The 19,745-nt window shown below is 35.0% G+C and overlaps 1 protein-coding gene across 1 annotated transcript in view; it reads left to right on the top strand.

The window, feature by feature from the left end:
* Nucleotides 1-859: 859 nt before the first annotated feature.
* C13H18orf63 (chromosome 13 C18orf63 homolog) overlaps nt 860-19,745 on the top strand; it is a 73,593-nt gene continuing 54,707 nt past the window's right edge. Inside the window, exons 1-10 of the mRNA XM_081802509.1 lie at nt 860-993; nt 2,740-2,818; nt 5,065-5,121; nt 7,690-7,801; nt 8,402-8,443; nt 9,988-10,064; nt 15,758-15,867; nt 16,697-16,793; nt 16,907-16,992; nt 18,430-18,613. Of these exons, the coding sequence (XP_081658635.1) occupies nt 860-993; nt 2,740-2,818; nt 5,065-5,121; nt 7,690-7,801; nt 8,402-8,443; nt 9,988-10,064; nt 15,758-15,867; nt 16,697-16,793; nt 16,907-16,992; nt 18,430-18,613 (978 nt within the window). The remainder of the gene's footprint in view (nt 994-2,739; nt 2,819-5,064; nt 5,122-7,689; nt 7,802-8,401; nt 8,444-9,987; nt 10,065-15,757; nt 15,868-16,696; nt 16,794-16,906; nt 16,993-18,429; nt 18,614-19,745) is intronic.

Below are 19,745 nucleotides of genomic sequence, written 5' to 3'. Positions count from 1 at the left end.
GATCAGAGTAGGCATTTAATAAATAGTAGCTCATTTTTGTATTATTGTACTCAAATTATTTTACTTATGATATAGAACTTCAGGCTTGTAATTCTACATTATCTTTTTGGAATGATGAAAATTTTCTAATATGTATTGTGATGATTGCATAACTGTGATACTAAAAACCATTGAATTTGATAATATAAAAAAAGTGAATTGGGGCGCCCAGGTGGCTCAGTCGTTAAGCGTCTGCCTTCGGCTCAGGTCATGGTCCCAGGGTCTTGGGATCGAGCCCCACATTGGGCTCCCTGCTCGGGGGAAAGCCTGCTTCTCCCTCTCTCCCACTTGTGTTCCCTCTCTCACTATGTCTCTCTCAAATAAATAAATAAAATCTTAAAAAAAAAAAAGTGAATTGGAGGTTATTTGTATTACATCTTAATAAAATTTGTAACAAAAAGTTCTAGCAGGTTAAACAATTCTTTTTTAATTAAAGATTTTATTTATTTAGACAGAGTATGTGTAGGGGAGAAAGGGGGTCAGAGGGAGAGAGCGTCTCAAGCAGACTCCCCACTGAGTGCAGAGCCCGGCTTGGGCTAGATCTCACAACCCTAAGATCATGACCTGAGCCAAAATCAAGAGTCAGTCGCTCAACCAACTGAGCCACCCAGGCTAAACAAGTCTTAAGGGCAAAATGTTAGTGATATTTAAATGCTAAAGTCTGCTAATTTGTTTTTATTGTCTTATTCTAACACAATATCAAATATTCTGTGGTGGGTTGGTATTAAAACCCTTTTGATAAGATAGTTTACTACCATTTTATTGCTGTTTGTTTATTTTTAAAGGCCTGATAGCTGAGACATTCAGTCAACAGGAAAATATGAATGATTCTAGGCAGCAATCACTGTTCTTCATCACACCTCCAGATTTACACAAACTCTGTGCTGTCAGGATAATACTGAGTAATGAGGTGGCAGATACTGAGATTAGGAGTATACAAATGAAGATGTGCAGGTAAAAAATCCATTCTATAAGGCTTTCTAAGTTTTTGAGATCTTTAAGAGCTGTTTCAGAAGTAGCTCCTTTAAAACAAAATACTCTCATTTAATGTGTGTATATAATTTTAAATACAGGAATTCAGTTTTGTTCTGACCAGGTATATTGGATTATATTTAGGGAAGGACTTAAAATATTTGAGCTTGAATGTCACGTTATTCAGTTTTTATATTTGTGACTTCTTGTGTGATCTTTTTAATTTAAATTTTTTTACGGACATTGATAAATCAGGTTCGCAAAAACTTAGAGGTAGAAATTAATAAATACATATTTACTGAGTACCTACTGTTTATGGACACTTTAGGAGATACTGTAAACATTTTAGATTAACACAGTTTCTTATTTTGTGGGTCAACATAAGATGATTTCTGAAGAGTATTTCTCCAAGAGCTGTTTTGAAATGTCTGACCCAAGATACTCTTTGAAAAACAGCTTGATTGAAGCCTAAAGTATAACTCCATGATTGCTAAGAACCCACCATGTATTAGTCCCTTAAATTGTTTGAGTCACTCAAAGAAGGACTCTTAGAATACAGGTTATATCTGTAACTGAATTTCTTGGAGAGGAACAAACACAAGATTGCTAGGAGCCAGAAATAAGGAAAACACTCTTGGGGTGTCTTCCCATTTTGCTCTTATTTACAAAAGTTTTCTTCTCCCCAATGTATATTTTCCCAATAAAGTACATCCGGGAGCCTGTACCCTTTGTGTTAAGGTATCATTTGATACCTATTGGACATTTACCTGTGACTCCTTTTGGAAACAAGTGAGTGGAAAACCTGAGATTTTCTGCTGTTTACCCTCAATTTGAGGGTGGCCATAGCCACAGAGTGAGGTGTCTTGATTCACTGTCCCAGTAACTGACAGAGGCTGGAATAGATTGAGGAGAGGCTTAGCTATGTTAGACAAAAGCAGGCCTTGCAAAACCAAGTACCTGCTGCACCTGGTTCTGGACCAGTGTTCTGACCAGAAACAGACTGGCCCATCTTACTTTTTGAGGTAACCCCTCCCCGCCACACACACTCTTATTTTTTAAAGTTTGTTTTCTTGATATTAATTTTGAAATTTTTCATGTGTTTTATCCACCTTTTCCTTGATCTTTGAAACAAAATTCTTGATGATAATTTGAATTGTAAATTTTGTTGTGAGTTCATTTGGCTGTTGAATGCTAAAATGAAACCACCACTCACTTCATTTAGGTTTGGAAAAAATTTCCTTTTTGAAGGAAAAGCATCTAGTCAGTAGTTCTAACATTGAAGTAGTTGATAACTTCACTGATAGATGAATCCTTAGAGTCTTGCCTCCAGTACCTCCGGACTACCACTTAAAAAAAGGAAAACAGAAGTTAGAAGAGCTGGATTCTTAACAATATTTAGACATCTTCAAATCTCTATTTGGACAGAAATGGAGTTTTAAATGAAGAATTTAGGTTCACGGCTGAAAGAGATTGGGAAACTAAGATGCAGGGACAATATTCATATCAATATCTGAAAGCTTGAAACAGTCTTAAATCTTGGCTGAGTGGCTAAATGTTCAAGTTACCATGTTAAGCGTGGGGAGGGATACAGAAGTCTATATAACACAATCCTTCCCTAGAAAAAATGTAAACTTTTGAATAGAACTAAGTAATTTTCAAATTGTTCTGATAAAGTAAAATCAGACAGAGGGCAAGTCCACTTTAAAATTATACATTTCATCTCCACAGGCAATTGCTGTATTTACACCAAGATATTCTTACATCACCTGTGCCTGGAATATTAAGCCAAATTTGGGTAGTGATGGCGGTTAGTATTTTAAAATTTTATGAAGTATTATTACTTATTATTGGGAGCAATATTGATAAACAATAATTCAAGTTTTAATTTTAGCTCAAATTGAAGGTGGTTTCTGAAGCCAAATTACCTTATGTTGTAGTTTGAACCATTTATAGACTTTAACTTTGATACACCTGAGGTTTAAAATTCGTTTTTGTGGTTCTAATTTAATATTTAGCTTTTTGTCACAAAGGCTAAGATAAAGACTATTAATGAATAGTAAAATTATAGCATAATTTTAAGATAGCATGGGCTTAATCTTTTCTTAATATTTTATTCTTTAAAATTCCACTTAATATAAAGGAAGAAGTTTCCTATCCCAATGTATCTCCAATTGTTTTTAAAGAATTTAGATCAATGGTTTATTTATTTTAAACTTGGTATTTCTCTTCTTCTTTTTTTCCCCCAAATATTTATTTATCTATTTGAGAGAGGGAGCGTGCATGCACTTGCACATACACACACAGAGGGAGAAGGAGAAGCAGACTCCCCACTGAGTAGGGAGCCCAACATGGGGCTTGATCTCAGGACCCTGGGATCATGACCTGAGCCAAAGGCAGATCCTTAACTGACTGAGCCACCCAGGCCCCCTGACAGTTCTTTTTTTTTAATTTGGAAATTATATTTAAAAAAAATTTTAAGGGCATCTGCATGGCTCAGTCAGTTAAGCGTCTACCTCCGGCCCAGGTCATGATCCTGGGGTTGAGTCCCACATCGGGCTCCTTGCTCAGCAGGGAGCTGGCTTCTCCCTCTGCCTGCTGCTCCCACTGCTTGTGCATGTGTTCTCTCTCTCTCTCTAACAAATAAATAAATAGTCTTTAAAAAAAATTAAAAATTAAAAAAAACAAAATAAAAAAATTTACACATAATAAAATTACGAGAAACAAATTTCCCAGTGCTGTATGTCCCTGGGAATAATAATGAAATGCCAAAAATCTTTATAAAAATTATATTATCCTGAGATTTTTGTCAAAAATCTTTCTGAAAATCCTCATATTCTGAGAATTTAGATCTTCAGAATTCAGTGAAATGAACATTTATTAATACTAACAAGCCATCAAAAAATCTTTAGTTCCTTTATTTTTCTTCTATGTTATATGGTTATATATTCATCTTTTATTTTCTCATTCTTGATATCATTTTTAAGAAAGATAAGCTGTTGACGGACAAGTAAATACTACTACCTCTTATTTGTATTCTTCTCTACCTGCAAATCTTTATGGAACAAGGACATTGTTTCAGAGTTCTAGTAAATTCAAGCATCCTAATCTTAGCAAGAATATTAAAAGAAAAGTAGCCATCTAAAAATGTGTTTTGCTTTCTTACAAAGATATTACATACTATAAATTTTTTGAAAATATTTAAAGTAGAAAATTGGATTTTTATACATAGTATTTTGAAACTTGCCTTTCATTTCTCCTTGAACAGCCTCTCCTGGATGTTCTGTTTCAATACGTATATCTTATTCATTGTTAAGGCTGTCAAATATTTCATTGTATGGGTGTATAATAATTAATATTTTCTAATGCACATCTGAGTTTCTAGTTGTACTACTACAAGACTTCAGAAAGCATCATTGAAATTATATCATTTTTATTTGGTAGTTTCTATGATTTAAATTCCTAGAAGTGCGATTGCAGTACATTTTGAACTAAAATCTAGGTAATGCTAAATTATTCTCTGAAAAGCTTGTACTAGATAGCATTTTAATAGTGTACTGAGAGAATCTGTATTTCCACATTCTCATAAACACTGGGTATTAACAACCTTTACATATCTGCCAGTCTGTTAGGTTAAAAAATAATATCTTCTTTGATTTCTGTTTCTTTAATTGATTAGTTGAAGCACCTTGGTCTTTTGAACTTTCTCTTGAGGTTACATTTGTGTCCGTTTTCCTTATTCGTGTCTAGAAACTTATTATTAAGAAAGGTGTTAAATATTATATGAAATTTATTAGCCTTTTCCTTTTCTACATTCATGTCACTCTCAGAAAGGCTTTTCCTCATTTTGAGAATGTACCCACAGATTCTATTTTAGGGAGAGAATGATTATCACTTGCTTCTCCAAGGAATAGAAGCTGTTAGGATGATAGCCTGATGATGGGTTGGCTGCTGTATGTTTAAATGTTTAAATTCTTTATGTATTGCATTATTTAATAATATATTTGTGTTAAGTAATTTTTATAAATGTGGATTTTTGTTGATTTGTTGTTATAGATACCATTTTATAAAGCTGGAAAACTTAATGCCTGTATTGAAAAATATGGAGCTAAGGTAAGTTTTTAAAAGGATAATAACTGCAAATACTATTTATAATGATTTTGTATTCAACTTCTTTTGTCAGCAAACAAAAATTAAAATATCTTTCTCATATGATATTGCTTTGCATGTAAAAGAACCACCTTTTTAGTTTTTAGAGTTTGTATAGAATTTTTATTTCTTCCGTAAATACTTAGTAAAATTCACCAATCAAATTATCTGGGCCTGGCATTTTCCTTGTGGGAAGGTTTTTGACTACAATTTCAATGTCTTTAATAGATGATAGAACTATTCAAATTATCTATTTCAAGGAATTTGTCCATTTCACCTAACTTGTTATATTTATTGACATAAAGTTGCTTGTAATACTCCCTTAATTTCCTTTGCTGTAGAATCTGTAGTTATGTCACCTGTCTCATTCCTGATATTGGTAATGTGTCTTGTCTTTTTTTTTCCTCCCTAATCAGTCTTGCTAGAGGCTTAGCAAGCTTATTGATTGCAAAAAACAAGCTTTTGGTTTGGTAGATTTTCTCTGTTGTTTTACTATTTTGTATCTCATTGCTTTTCATTTTCGTCTTTATTATTTACTTATGCTTACTTTGGGTTTACTTTGCTCTTCTTTTTTTAGTTTCTTAAGGTGGAAACTGAAGTCATTGATTCAAGAACATTCCTTTCTAATATAGATACATTTAGTGCTATAAATTTCCTCCTATGTATGTGTTTTGTTCTCATTTTCCTCAGTTCAAAATGCTTTCTAATTCCCCTTTGATTTCCTTTCTAACTGTGGGTTAGTTAGAAGTGTGTTATGTAGTTTCCACATATCCAGGGATTTTCCAAGGATCCTTCTATTGTTTTCTAATTTAATTGTGGTTAGAGAACATGTTTTATATAACTTGAATGTTTTTTAATTTATTGAGACTTGTTTTATGGCCCAGAATATTGTCTTCCTTAGTAAATATTCCTTGTCTAATTAAAAACAATGTGTATTCTGCTGTTGTGTCAAGTAGTCTATATATGTTAATTGGGTCACAGCAGTTGATAGTGTTGTTAAGCTACTATATTCTTATTTTCTATCTACCTTTTGTATCAATTATTGAGAAAACATGGTACAAAAGTTGCCCCTGTCTTTAGCTGCAGTGGTCAATGACCCCATCTTTGCCCTGAAAGACATCCAGGTCATGAATCAGGATGGTTATGGATTACAGAATTGCCCTACATTTCCTCCTTGTATGCCAAGGCTGAATGTATGCTGATACATTCTACTGTATCTGGGTTAATGCCTCAGTCCAAGCCGAAAGTCAATACAGAATCAAGGAGAAAACAATTTGGCTTTCTAAGGAAGATCCTGATAGTTTATGGGATTTGTTCAGCTGTTTAGGCCTGGGGAGACCCTGGGTTCATGTTTGAGGTTAGTGTTACAGGTTGGCTTCATCCTGCTGCTTGAAGTCCTAGTGATAGCATCCTTAATTAAAATAGCTATGAAACAAATTGAACAGATTTGATCTTCTTCACTGCCAACAAATTAGTTACTTGTATCCTGGGAAAATTCACCAGAAACCAAAATAGTACAAAAATGAAGGGTGAATAATATTGGAAAACAATTCTCCTTGGCTCTCTCATTTCTCTGCATATCTTGCTAAAAGCAGCAATGGCAGCATTTTCTTTTGGACTATATTTGTAAGGATATTTGTATAGAAGAAAACCTTGTTCTTTCCCTAGCCCTGGGTATTTTCCGTACATGCATGTGGCTAATCCATACTCAGCTGAAGACTCAAGACGGACTCTGCTGATCTCAGAGTTCACTCTCTGTGCAGCTCTACCCCGTCTAATATTTTGCCCCCAAAACTAGCTCCCTTGGCCTCCTGGACTCTCAGCTGTCCCCTCAACTAAGGCAGCCCACTGACTCTTCCAGGGTTCTGCCTCCCTGCACCACAGCCTAGAAACCCTCTTTAATTGAGATGCTGGGGTGGGAGGTAATTGTAGGATTTCCATCTCTTAAGGATTGCTCTTCTTTCTTGCTAGATGTCCAGAGTCTTGTGAAATACCGTTTCATGTAACTTGCTCAGTTTTTTAGTTACCTCAAGTGGGAGGATAAATCTGGATCCTATTGCTTTTTATTAGTCAGAAGTAAAAGTCTTGATTTAAAAAAATTCTCTACCGGTAGAGATAGTGTGCTGGTTTCATGTGTGCACATGTAAGTAATTGTTTTCTGATGTTGAACTAGAGTGAACAACAATGAAAATTATAATACAGTTCTGGGCTGGTTTCCTCTGTGCAGAGCAGAATACAAAGTATAGTGTAGGGTCCTAGCACAGGAGCTCTAAAACTTCAGGCTTATTGGGACGGGATAAGGAGGAAGAATTTGGCCATTGTAGCATGATAGTCTTCATGGTTTCAAAGCGAGTATGTTTTAACAATAATTTAACTTTAGAACCAGATAGGATTAGCTGTAGTGATGACTATAACTGATATCCAAAATAACCCAGGTTTTTGGGTGGTGATCTAAACACACATTTTCTTTGAGTTTATAGGACATGCCAATTGCTGTAAATTTGTCTGTGTTTTGTTCTTTAATATGTTTAGGTAGAGGCTCCACAAAGAGTAATTCCTGTAATTCTTCAAAACTGCCTGTCATATTCACTCACAGCTAGACTTGCTCCAGCCTGGAATAAAACTGGCCATCTCTTGGTGCAAGGTGACTTTATATCTTTCAGTCATTGGGGGGTTTCTGAACTAGATTACTTCTATTCTGTGCATCTGTTTTAAATTTCAAGATACATTATTTTTAGGGAATAGTTTTTAAAGCATAGCCCCAGCTAAGCCTTCTCAGGCAAGTCCACAACAACATAAATGTCATCTTCTTACTTAGGATGATATCCAGAGGCCTGCTGATGTTTTTTCAAAGAATTTTTTAAAATTATGTAATACTTGATGTTTACAAAGGAATAAATATAAGTAATAGAGCATTATAATAAAAATGAATACAAATTACCAAAAATGGTTGGAACCAAAAGGCTATTCTGGATTTTGTGTTGAGGTCTGACGATTTTCTAAGTACTTGATGCCAGGAAATAAATGTTAGAAGGAAGAATTGGATATTTCTGTCCTTTTAATTGAAAAGATACTTTTTGAGTGGTTGTATTTTTTTCCCTGAACTGTCTTTAGATATTCCTTTGTGTAAAACTGCATTTTAAGGTATTTTCCTTAGCTTTGATAATTAAACATAAAAAGGTTGTATTTATTAAGCATGATTTATAAGTTATAATAATGTGGCATACCCTATGAATTTTTTAAGGGAGAGAATTTCTTTCTCAGATGGGAAAGCAAAGTGCTGTTGGTAAGTAAAAATGCATAAGTCAATAGATAAAACATTAATATGGTTAACAGTCATTAAAGAAAGCAATGTTACAAATTGTTGGGTTGTTACAATCTTGATGATTATCAGAATATAATCAGGTATTATTATAATCACAATTTTACCCAGGACATCATCTCTGGGTCACAATATATGTTCTTATTTATGAGAAAAAAAAATTTACTTCTCGTAATTGGAATAAAATCTATATTTTTAATTTCTCTACTTAATTGAAATTATTACTCTGAAGAAGTTAAATTCTGCAGGCATTTGTAATGTATAGCTTCCAGAGTCATTGAAAATTCTTTAGTACTGTTGTAAGTAAAAGATGTATTTCTTATGAGAACATAATTCTTCTTTTCCTTAAAAGAGAAAAAAAAAGATTGTCTAAAGAGACAAAGATGACCTAAAATACACAGTTTATAGTATGGTCTAATTCTTTTATTGATAAGCATGGCTATTCAAGTAGACCTGTTCCTAAACAGTAGTCCACAGATAGCAGACAAGTGGAAATCCTAAGACCAAGTAGACATTAATCAGTCATGGTAGCTTTCACCACAATTTGGGCATAGCCTTAAATCCTGAGCTAGCACTTATAATCCACAACTGTTTAATTTGAGTTGACTTTCAGGCTGAAGCCTATTTGCCCTCCTTGCACTAGTTTTAAGTTGGACACGGCAGTCACTGTGTTCTAGCTCTGGACAAATGGGTTGATTACAGAAATTCAGTTTCATCCCCAGACACTGTCAAGAGACTATAGCTGTCAGAGGTTAAAGATAAAAGTTTAGAAGAGAAAAATTCCTCACTCTTGTGTTAGAATTTTTCTTTTAGTTTTACCAAATGTAATATTCTATAGCAGAACTGATAAATTTTAAGTGTATAGCTCATTGGATTTTCACAGACTAAACATATCCTCATAACCAGTTCTCAAATCAAGAAACAGAACATTACCAGGACCCCAGGAATCCCCTCATGCTTTCTTTCAGGTACTACCCCTTCCCAAGATAACCACTCTCTGACTTATATAAGTAATTCTAATTATGAGAAAGCAAGGTAGAAGCCTTGGGGCTCTGTGAGATCTGTATTGTATCTGCTGGTATATTGATGAGCATTTGTTAGGAAAAGACTATGAAGTTAGGAGCTTGGCATGGCACCTCTCCCGATTTAAGAAGACAGTGTCCATTTTTCACATGTAAATAGAAATCAGGCTTGTAAAAGGTACTTGTTGAATTGTTCTAACTGTGGGATGTCTCATTGTTCTTATTGTAACCTTGCCCTGTGGCCCCCCAATACATACATGCCCATATATACATGTTGTTTCAGGCCTCTGTCTCATCTGCAGACTCTCAAACATTATATGGTGATTTTTTTTTTAAATTTACCATGTGAGGAAAAAATACATATTCTTAATTGAGTTTCTAATGTGAATAAATAAAGTTAAGGTTATTTTTTGTTACTTAAAATATTAACTTAATAAAATGGAGTAATAATTCCAGAAAATTCACAGTTAAATATTTTATTTTCAGTATTAGACATCAATGTAACTGAAAGTCAAGTTTGTCTAAGTATAGAAGCTTACACAATCAGACTGCCATTACCTGAGGTACCACATATTTTGATTTCTATAATTAACTTTGCTATATTTACTATATACTTTATTACCAACATGCTAGTAGGCTTTAATTTTTAACAAGAGTGGTAAGAAGGGTTTTTTATTATAAAAATCCATATTATTAAATGCTTGATATGTTGATACTGTTCCAAATCTGTTTACTCAAAGAAAACGTCAGTTTAACACAGTTTTTTTAAAATTTTTTAAAAGATTTTATTTATTTGAGAGAGAGCATGAGCAGAGGGGAGGGGCAGAAGGAGAGGGAGAAGCAGACTCCCCACTGAGCAGGGAACCTGACTCAGGGCTCCACCCTAGGACCCCAAGATCATGACCTGAGCTGAAGGCAGATGCTTAGCCAACTGAGCCACCCAGGTGCCCCTGACACAGATTTAATCATATTATTCTCTTGCTCAAAAATCTTTTTAAATGGCAGTGGAGAGTCTCCACAACCCTGCCCTGCCTCAGCACTTACTTCTGGCCTCTTTTCTTACCTCCAAATATTAAAAACACAATTTCAGCTCATACTAAATGTAATATCCCCTTGTTAACATTCTGGGAGCATTTCTTGTATTTGTAAAAAAAATACGTAACACTGTTTGCCTTCTTAGAAGGATATGTCTTTTATTTTACTAATTCCCATAGCACCCAGCATAGAAACTTACACATTAATAGTAACTCAATAAATATTGTTTTCCTTCTTCTGTGACAGTGGTTCTCAGTAGAGGGGGGTGGAGAAGGAAATGAATGACTTTGTTCCCCATGAGTCATTTGGTAAAGTCTGAGGAAAAATTTGGTTATGACAAAGGGGGAGGGGTATTTAGTGGTTTGAGGCTAGGTATGCTGCCTAAAAAAATCCTATAGCGCTCAGGACAGCAACCCCACCTCCACCCCAACAAAGAGTTATCCAGCCTGAAGTGTCAGTGGTGTCCGTGTTGAGACAGATGACTCCTCCTTTGCTTAGAGTGACCCTCTCATTAGCTATACATCCTGCCCATCCTTTAAGGGCCAGCTCCGATGCTATTCCATTCATATTTCTCTTTAATTTTTTTGATTCCCTGCTATGTTGAGGCAATAGACAAGTCAAAAATAAATAGGCTCTACTATCTGGCCCTCAGGAATTGTATAAGCCAGTAGGGAAAATGACCTGCATAAAAATAAATGGAATGGACAGCATGACATGAATATCTTGTACTGCTGAGGAACCTTTCTAAGGCTTGGACCCACTGTGACCTCCCAGCCTCTTTTAAACCTTCATTCTGTACTGCACCATGCTCATATACTTAGGTGTATGTTTAGAATTATACTCATTTTTATATCCCCAGTTTACCTTAGAATAAACTTCTTAAGGACTAATACCATGTCTTACTGTCCTTTGAATTTTCTGCAGTTGAGACTTGTGCTTTATATATCTGAGTTTTGAATCAATTAGAGATTGACAAAGAAGAATAAGACATATAGAGATCAGAATACCGTCTTTATTACTAGGATGAGAATATAATTTATGGTCCCAAATGGATACTTTTGAGAGTGAAAGGGACAGTAACCTAAGGGGATACTGGCCCAACATATATGAACTGGGGTATGATAAAAATAAAATCAATTAAAATTGTATTTATTGAATTTATTGTACATAAAAGAATAGTTTGTGAACCAAGAGTCTTCAAACTAACAGTGTAATGAAAGTTGGAAGGGTGTTGTTGCAGGACAGTTTATATAAAGAATATGTAGAAGCTATTTTATCTTTATAATGATTCATTATAGTAATGGGGTTTTCCAGATGACAGGGGATTAGTTAAAACTGATTGTCTTACTCTGTTTTGGAAAACAGTTTAAGCTTTATTTATGATTTTAAGAGGCATTTACAAGAAATAATCGAAGTTAAGTTTCAGTTGTGTTATAGAATGAGCTGGATTAGGTTTTACTTATGTGCTTAACTGGTTTTGTCTGCTTACGGGATTTTCAAGTTTGGTCTTCATTTTATTTATTTTAATAGATATATGGTCACACTGTTTATTATGGAAAAAAAAAACAGTTGTTAGAGAATGTGTCCTATCTGAACCGTAGAATTAGGTAGATTCCCCGCTACTTGTGGGAGTAATGGAAACCCACAGGCTCCCTTGAGAGATCAGGCACCGTTCCCCATATGACAGGATGCAGTACAGTACCTTGTGCCAGCAGGCCAGTTCCCAAGAGGAAGAAGGAATTGTCCCAGTTTTATCAGCCAGATAAGTCACCTGATCTACCCTAGGGAGGAATGAGTGGAAGGGCAGAGAGACATCAGGAGTATGTGTTAGAGCTTTCTCAACATGGAAGCAAACACCAGAAATGGAGAAGATGTACTCCTATCTTCTACTCAACATTATATACTCAGTACACACTTACTCTATTCATTTAAATTGATTTCCTAAATTATAATCGATAATCAGCTCCTCCAAATCTCACTTTACCTAAATTTTTGATATGGCATTTTTCATGTTCTGACTGTTATAAAAATTAATTTCATACATGTCTATGTTCCTATTAAGTTGTGATCTCTTTGAGAGTCTAGTTTTTGCCTTATTCATCTTTGTTCCCCAAATAGACTAAAAGATAATTGCATTGAATTTTCCCTTTATCAAAATCTAGTATTGGTTATAGGTCTGGTGGGGGGAATAAAAGTGAGGAGGAGGATGTTTACCCTTTCTCTCCTTTCCAGTTTATCTTCTACACTTTCATTCCCCTTAAGTAAGCTGGGACAGAGGTTAAGTAACTTGCTCTAGGTCATAAAGGTAGTAAGAAAGTGATTTAGGATTTAAAAGTTTTTCTTTTGACTCTGTTCTTTCTGCTACACTGCATTATACTTCCTTCACCTAGCCTTAGGTTTCTTGACTCAAATTTGTACATCCCACAGAGCCTGACAGGAGTAGATATTTATTATGTACTGAAAAAAGTAACAACAGTGTTCGATAATATAATACCAAACTAAGTATCATAAGAACCACATGACTTTAGGAGTTCAGAAAAAAAGGAGATGTTTGAGAGAATTCATATTTGAAACCTTGGAACTGTGACATTATTTTCTACCCTTTCCTTCTTGAAATCATATCCTTTTTTGATTTCTCTGAAACTGCTTTATCCAGAATTTCCTACCACTCATTCATGGTTTTTCCTCTCTTACTGCACCTTAAATGTTGCTGTTCCCTAGGGTTCCAACTCTTCCAGTGGTAAGCCTATACACTTACTTCCCAAATATTCTTGTATAATAGCAATTTGTCCTTTCTCAGGTATTTTCACATGAATGTACTGATGATACTCTGTCTCGGTTATGCCTGAAACTGAATTATTTGTCACCCTCACTAGCCCCAACTCTGTTCTTCCTTGTATTTGCTCTTGGTTACTGGCATCAATAGCCAATAAGTTAACCAGCTACCAATTGCGGAGTTATCCTTGGATCTCACTCCCTCCATCTAATCAGCCATTAATAGCCTACCTTGGTCTCTGAAATCTCTTCCTCTCTCTCCATTTCTGCTGCTCTAATTAAACTCTCTTCTTTTGCCTGAACTATTAAAATGGATTCCATATTGGCCTTCTTTTTATTTTTTTATTTTTTTTTAAAGATTTTTTTATTTATTTATCTGAGAGAGAGAATGGGAGACAGAGAGCATGAGACAGGGAGGATCAGAGGGAGAAGAAGACTCCCTGCTGAGCAGGGAGTCCGATGGGGGACTTGATTCCGGGACTCCAGGATCATGACCTGAGCCGAAGGCAGTTGCTTAACCAACTGGGCCACCCAGGCGCCCCTTGGCCTTCTTTTTTCCAGCCTTTCCCCTTATTTATTCTCTAATTCTTCTTCACAGTATCAACAGAGTTCTTGTTCTAAAACAGATGGCCCCAACCTAAATATCTCTAGTATCTCAACATTGCCTAGAGCAAATAAAATCCAAATTCTTTAGCTTGGCATTATAAAGAAGAAGGTATATTTACTGAGTACCTTGTTAGTGCAGGTCTGTTCAGGAAAGGACACATTATAAATATTTGTTAAGTAAATACATGTAGGAGGTTAACTTTCTCTTGGGGCATATGGTGAACACTTGGGTAGTTAGCCAGTCTTCAAAAAAATCTATGTTGAGAAAAACCAATATAGACATTAAGTGCTGGTACCATGGAGATCTCTGCAGCAATTTGCTTGAATCTCTGAATAGTGTTGAAAATAGCCAGAAGGATATAAACTCAAGCTATGTAAGTGACTGTATATGAGAACCCATAAACTGAATATTTGGACATACCTACTCTCTCTGAATTCAATTTTAGGTTCTGTTTTCCCTCAAATATTCTATTTATTCACCTGCAGTCAGTCTTTCCTGACATTCACAGCCATCCCAGCACTGACTATCCTTTTCTTTTTTTTAGATTTTATTTATTTATTTGACAGAGAGAGAGAGCACGCACACACAAGCAGAAGGAGCAGCAGAGGGAGAGGGAGAAGCATGCTCCCCACTGAGCAAACAGCCCAACATGGGGCTGGATCCCAAGACCCTGGGATCATGACCAGAGTCAAAGGCAGACACTTAACTGGCTGAACCACCCAGGCACCCCATGACCATCCTTTTTCTTAGGTCACAAATTAGACAACATAGCTCTTAAGTACAGTATACCACCAGGCAAATTTTCTCCAGTGCACAGGACAGTATGAATCTTATTCATTCTGTCTTTGCTTTCTTACCTCACAACATAACCAGCAGTTCTTATCTTCCTATTCCTGCATTCATGTTTTTCTGCTCTGCCCTGCTCCCTCATTTCCATTAGTCTTAATAAATGCTATTAGAATTCAGGGAAGGATCAGTCACTGAAAGTAGAGGAGATGGGTCTAGCTCTAGGCCTGTAAGGCTCTTATTGGTAGAACTCATAAATCAGGGTAAGGGCAGTGCTTTAAGCAAGTGTATTGTTATTTATGACTTGTCTAGGCAATAAAAAAAATGGCCAGTTTAGTTGGAGTTTGTTGAAAAACAGTAGTAGAGAATGAAGTTAGAACATTATTTCCCAAAAGCTGTATGATGATAGGTTAAAAAGGGGATGAGGGATTATGAACCATTCTCTCTGATCCTAACACAGTATCCTCTTAGGAGGACATTAATACTTCAAGTCTCTCCTTTTCTTTGATTCACTGTATTAAAATGCCCCACAGGGTAAGAAAACCATAAGTGGAAAAGGATTGGTAAACTATCAGCTTAAATACCCTGCAGATAGGGCACCTGAGGACCAGAGGAAAAGCATTCCAGGAGATGGAAAAGGGATACAGAAGGAGAGTATTGGCTCTGTGCTCTCCTTTCCAAAGACCAAATAGAGGAACAACTCCCTAACTCATCCTCCATTAAAAAAAAAAAAAAATTAAGATACTGTTCTTACAAAATGTAAATACCTTCCTTTAGAAGGAATTCAACTTCCTATAAGCATAATCAAAAAGTTGAAAACCAGTTGAAATAAGTATGAGAGAGGTTCAGGGTTGGAAAATGAGAGAAAGCATGAAATACTAGATATATTGTACAGAGAGAAATAAGGAGAGCTGAAACACTGATTATGTAAAGTGTTATGTATCTCCAACTTAAACTAAGCCTTTAAAACTACTTTGTGATCGACTATGTGTTTCTTTTTGTTTGACAAATTCTTTTGAGGACTTACACATTAAATCTTATTTCTATTAAAAGCTAAGAGAATTTGGTATTTCTCAGAGTATTATAAAGGATTTTGATACTGACAAGAATGCTGTCATTGAAGGACATTCAATTTTAAGCAACTGGTGCTACGTTTTGCCAAGGTGAGATTTCAATTTGTATCATCTGGGATGGGTCCAAGTTATAGTTAGTTCTCTCTCATTTTGCTTCAGCAACGATGTATACAGAAGTATAAAGGAATTTTTGAAACTGAATTTTTTGAAAGTGATTTGTAACTTAAAAAATGTCATACAGAAGCCATCAATTTCCTGTATCAAATTACTAAAACAATTTTATTATACACTTACACTTTTGTTAAATATAGTCTTTACAAAAGTAAAATTTCCAGATACCTCATTATGAACCATTATATAATAATATATAATATAATAATGTAATAATATCATTAAAACCTTTTAAATTGTGCATATAATTAATGCTTCATTATCATTTGATAGGAACAGTTTTAAGTTTGAACTGTCTTTAGGGGAAAAAAATGGCTTGTTATTAATATAAATAGGACTACTGGAATGAAATTTTGAAAGAACTTTAAGTAACAGAATGTGCATAATAATTCAAAGCAGAGAAGAGAGGTAGGTAGGGAACATAGATTTGACTCTGATTCATTTAACTCTTAACAGAATTTTCCTTAAAGTTTAACAGTTACTAGGCATACTTCTGTATGGCAACATTTACTAAACGTTATTTTGTGTTTATAACTGGCACATTGCATTAATTCAATTTAGTTTTTCCTAACAATTCTGGTTGTTAAGATTTAATAAAATGGTGTACTTGGAACTAGGAGCAAATGATTAGTTTATTACTTATGTATTGATGTGGCTAAATCTTTTTGAGTATTCTCTAAATTAAATTATATAGTTAAATTATATCCAAGCACTGGCTCATGATATTTTATCAACTCATTTTTCATAGTATGAAAAGGGGACAAATAATAAGAATTCTTCACACCATACCCCCTGACTGTCCTTTTCACTCATATGAAGATTTCCAGATGCACTGGAATGACCTGGTAAGGAATAGAAATGTATATTATGTTAGAAGCTATTTGATTTTTGCTTCTTATAATTTAACCTAAGTTTAGCTTTCTCTTAAGAGAATTTCAGCTTTGTTCTTAATTTTTAGTATGGCTATAAACTTCCAGAAGATTGTGGAAATACTAAAATATACTGCAGCATCTACTTCAAAATGATAGGAGGAAAGATCTTCACATATCCTTTTACACACAACTTATAACAGAAGCCCCTTCCAACCTCATGATCCAGTCTTACTCCTGGCTCTGATGTTGTCCTCATTTTCAAACTTCTCTATGTCTAAATGAAACTGCGTTCCCCTCTACTTTTTTCCCCAGCTTGAATGTTTTTTGTTTTCCTTAGAACTTTATTTTTATTTGAGAATGAGCTTAATAATGATTATTTTTTTCTCTTAAGCACTATTGCAACAATTTAGGCAACAAAAGGAAATTTAGAGTAGATAGAAAAATGTTCACATGATTGCTACTAGACAGTAAGAAAATCTTAGGATTCTCCTTAGCCAAGTGCTCCCTCCAGTGGTATTTTGGATATTATTGAAAGGGTAAAATTAAAAGAATTAGTCTTTTTACAAAGATTTTTGTCTTTGGAAGATTATTTAATTTTACAGGCAAAATTTAGAGGATCTGACTTGCACTTAATGCACCCCAATGATTTAAGAAAATATCTGTCTTACCATTATTTTAAATAAGTTAATAATATGAGTGTTCAGGTGAAACTTTTCAATTACAATTGGTACTGATTTCACATTCCTGTGTCTGTGTTCTGACCTGCTGGAGTTTCAGATTGCAAGAAGGAAGAGTCATAGTGTTCTCTTTCTCCATGCTACACTTCCTAACCCAAATCTTAATATAAAATTGAGGTTGACAGGGATCAGCTACTCCCTCTCATTAGATGCAAAGACGTTATTCCAAGTCCTCAGAATATTTTTCTTCAGAAAAAGTAACTGCTTTTCTAAAAGAATTGCTTTTGGAGCTTGAATGCACTCTATATGTGTTGTTTCTTTGTATTGAATTTTTACAGCTTTTGGAGATGCAACCTCTCTATTGTTTACTATCAACACTTATTTTTGTGATCTCTAAAGGTCATAGTGTCTTTCTTATAAATTAGTTTTGAAATATCTTAGTCTGCCAGTCTATATAGAAAGCTCTATAAGAAGGACACAATGAGCAGTCTTGATTTTGAGTGTTAAAAGAGAATGAAGCAAGATCTCTGATAAAACACATTTTGCTTTGGAAAATATGAGATAAGCAATAAATGAAATAGGATTTATTTATGTGTGCCTTTTTAACAGTTAATATTGTAATACTTTTTTAATTCCATAGAAATTGCTATCTTGGGGCACCTGGATGGTGCAGTCAGTTAAGCGTCCAACTCTTGGCTTCAGCTCAGGTCATGATCTGTGTTGTGAGATCAAGCCCAGAGTCAGGCTCTGCACTCAGCATGGAGTCTGCTTGAGATTCTCTCTCCCTCTGCTCCTCCCCAACGTGTGTGTGTGTGTGTGTGTGTGTGTGTGTATGCATATGCATGCATTCTCTCTCTCTCAAATAAATCTTAAAAAGAAATTGCTATCTCTTAAGTACAAAAACTGTTCTACTATTCTTTAACATTGTTCAGATACCCTCTCAGCTGCATCAGAAGTCAGCCCATACAGTTCTTTCCAAGGGTAGATTTGGAAGGTGTGTTGAGAAGTTTCATTTCAGACTTAAAATCTAAACTGCCTCACATCTGTGGCTTTCCCATTAAGATGACAACTAAACCATGCTACTACACACAAGAACTAATGAAACCTCATATACAGGTAAGAGATTTCATGCCCTACTGAGCTCTCTAAGACATAGCATGCACCTATCTTGGATCTCTTGCTTTCTGTGAGGGACTGTCTAACCCATTGTACTAGAATTCTTTTCTCTCAGTTCAGTGTTTCCTTTAATGTTACTTGTTATTGTACTTGACCATTTATCACTGCCGTTTGTTGTCTTTTTTGTATTTATTGTGGCATTGTAGTAATAGTTGTTTACTGGTCTCTTCTAATTTGGCATGAGCTCCTGGAGGGCAGAGATCATATTCATTTTCTTATGCCAACTGCCTGGTACAAAATAGGTGTTCATGAAAAGTTTTTTTCAATGAATATATGATCTTATAGGGCAGTTTGGGAACATTTGTTCATACAAATCCAAGTTTACTTTGAACTGCCACTTCATTTGAGTCTGCTTGATCCAAAAAGCCTTTGTATAGTTCCATTTACATAAATTGAATTAATTCAATAACATTTTCCTTGTAAGATGATATGCTAAGTAAAATCTTACCAAAAAAAAGAAGCAGCAATTAAGCAATACTGATGAAGAAAATATGCTGGCCTATCTTCACACTCACTAGAATAAGATTTCTTTGTCAACAGATAATAAAATTGGAAGGGAGGTTTTGGAGAAACAAATATAAGGAATTTAATTTAAAATTTTCAACAGTGACCTTTCTTGTAAATGACAATTGTGTGTTTTCATAAAAGGGAAAGATAAAAGTTTGAACAATTTGAGCAGTTTGACTTGTAATATGAATTATATGAATATTTCTGTGTCTGCTTAATCTTTTTTCTTGACTAGGTCCTCTGTTTATTTTAGTTTCCACTGCTCCAATGATTTCAGCTTTCACATGGTGTTGACTTGCTATGGATTATGGCATTTTTTTCAGCTTTTGCTTCTGTGCTAATTGTTTCATTCTCTTTTTGATCCTCAACTAATATTAACCAGAGCCAGGATCTGACAGGCCCCATTCATCTTTTCAGGCCAGGCTATATCATCTGTCACCCAGCTAGTATTTGGATTTGCTATCCTTGCATCAAGGACACCTCATGTAAATGATATAAAAACATGGCAGCCTAGACAGACATCAGGGCCAATAGGCAAGGCCATTTCCTAAGAACAGAATGCGAG

This window comes from Leptonychotes weddellii, chromosome 13 (assembly GCF_054177405.1).
Source record: "Leptonychotes weddellii isolate Sample4059 chromosome 13, ASM5417740v2, whole genome shotgun sequence".
NCBI classification, from domain to species: domain Eukaryota; kingdom Metazoa; phylum Chordata; class Mammalia; order Carnivora; family Phocidae; genus Leptonychotes; species Leptonychotes weddellii.
This window is presented reverse-complemented; position numbering and strand designations above follow the sequence as displayed.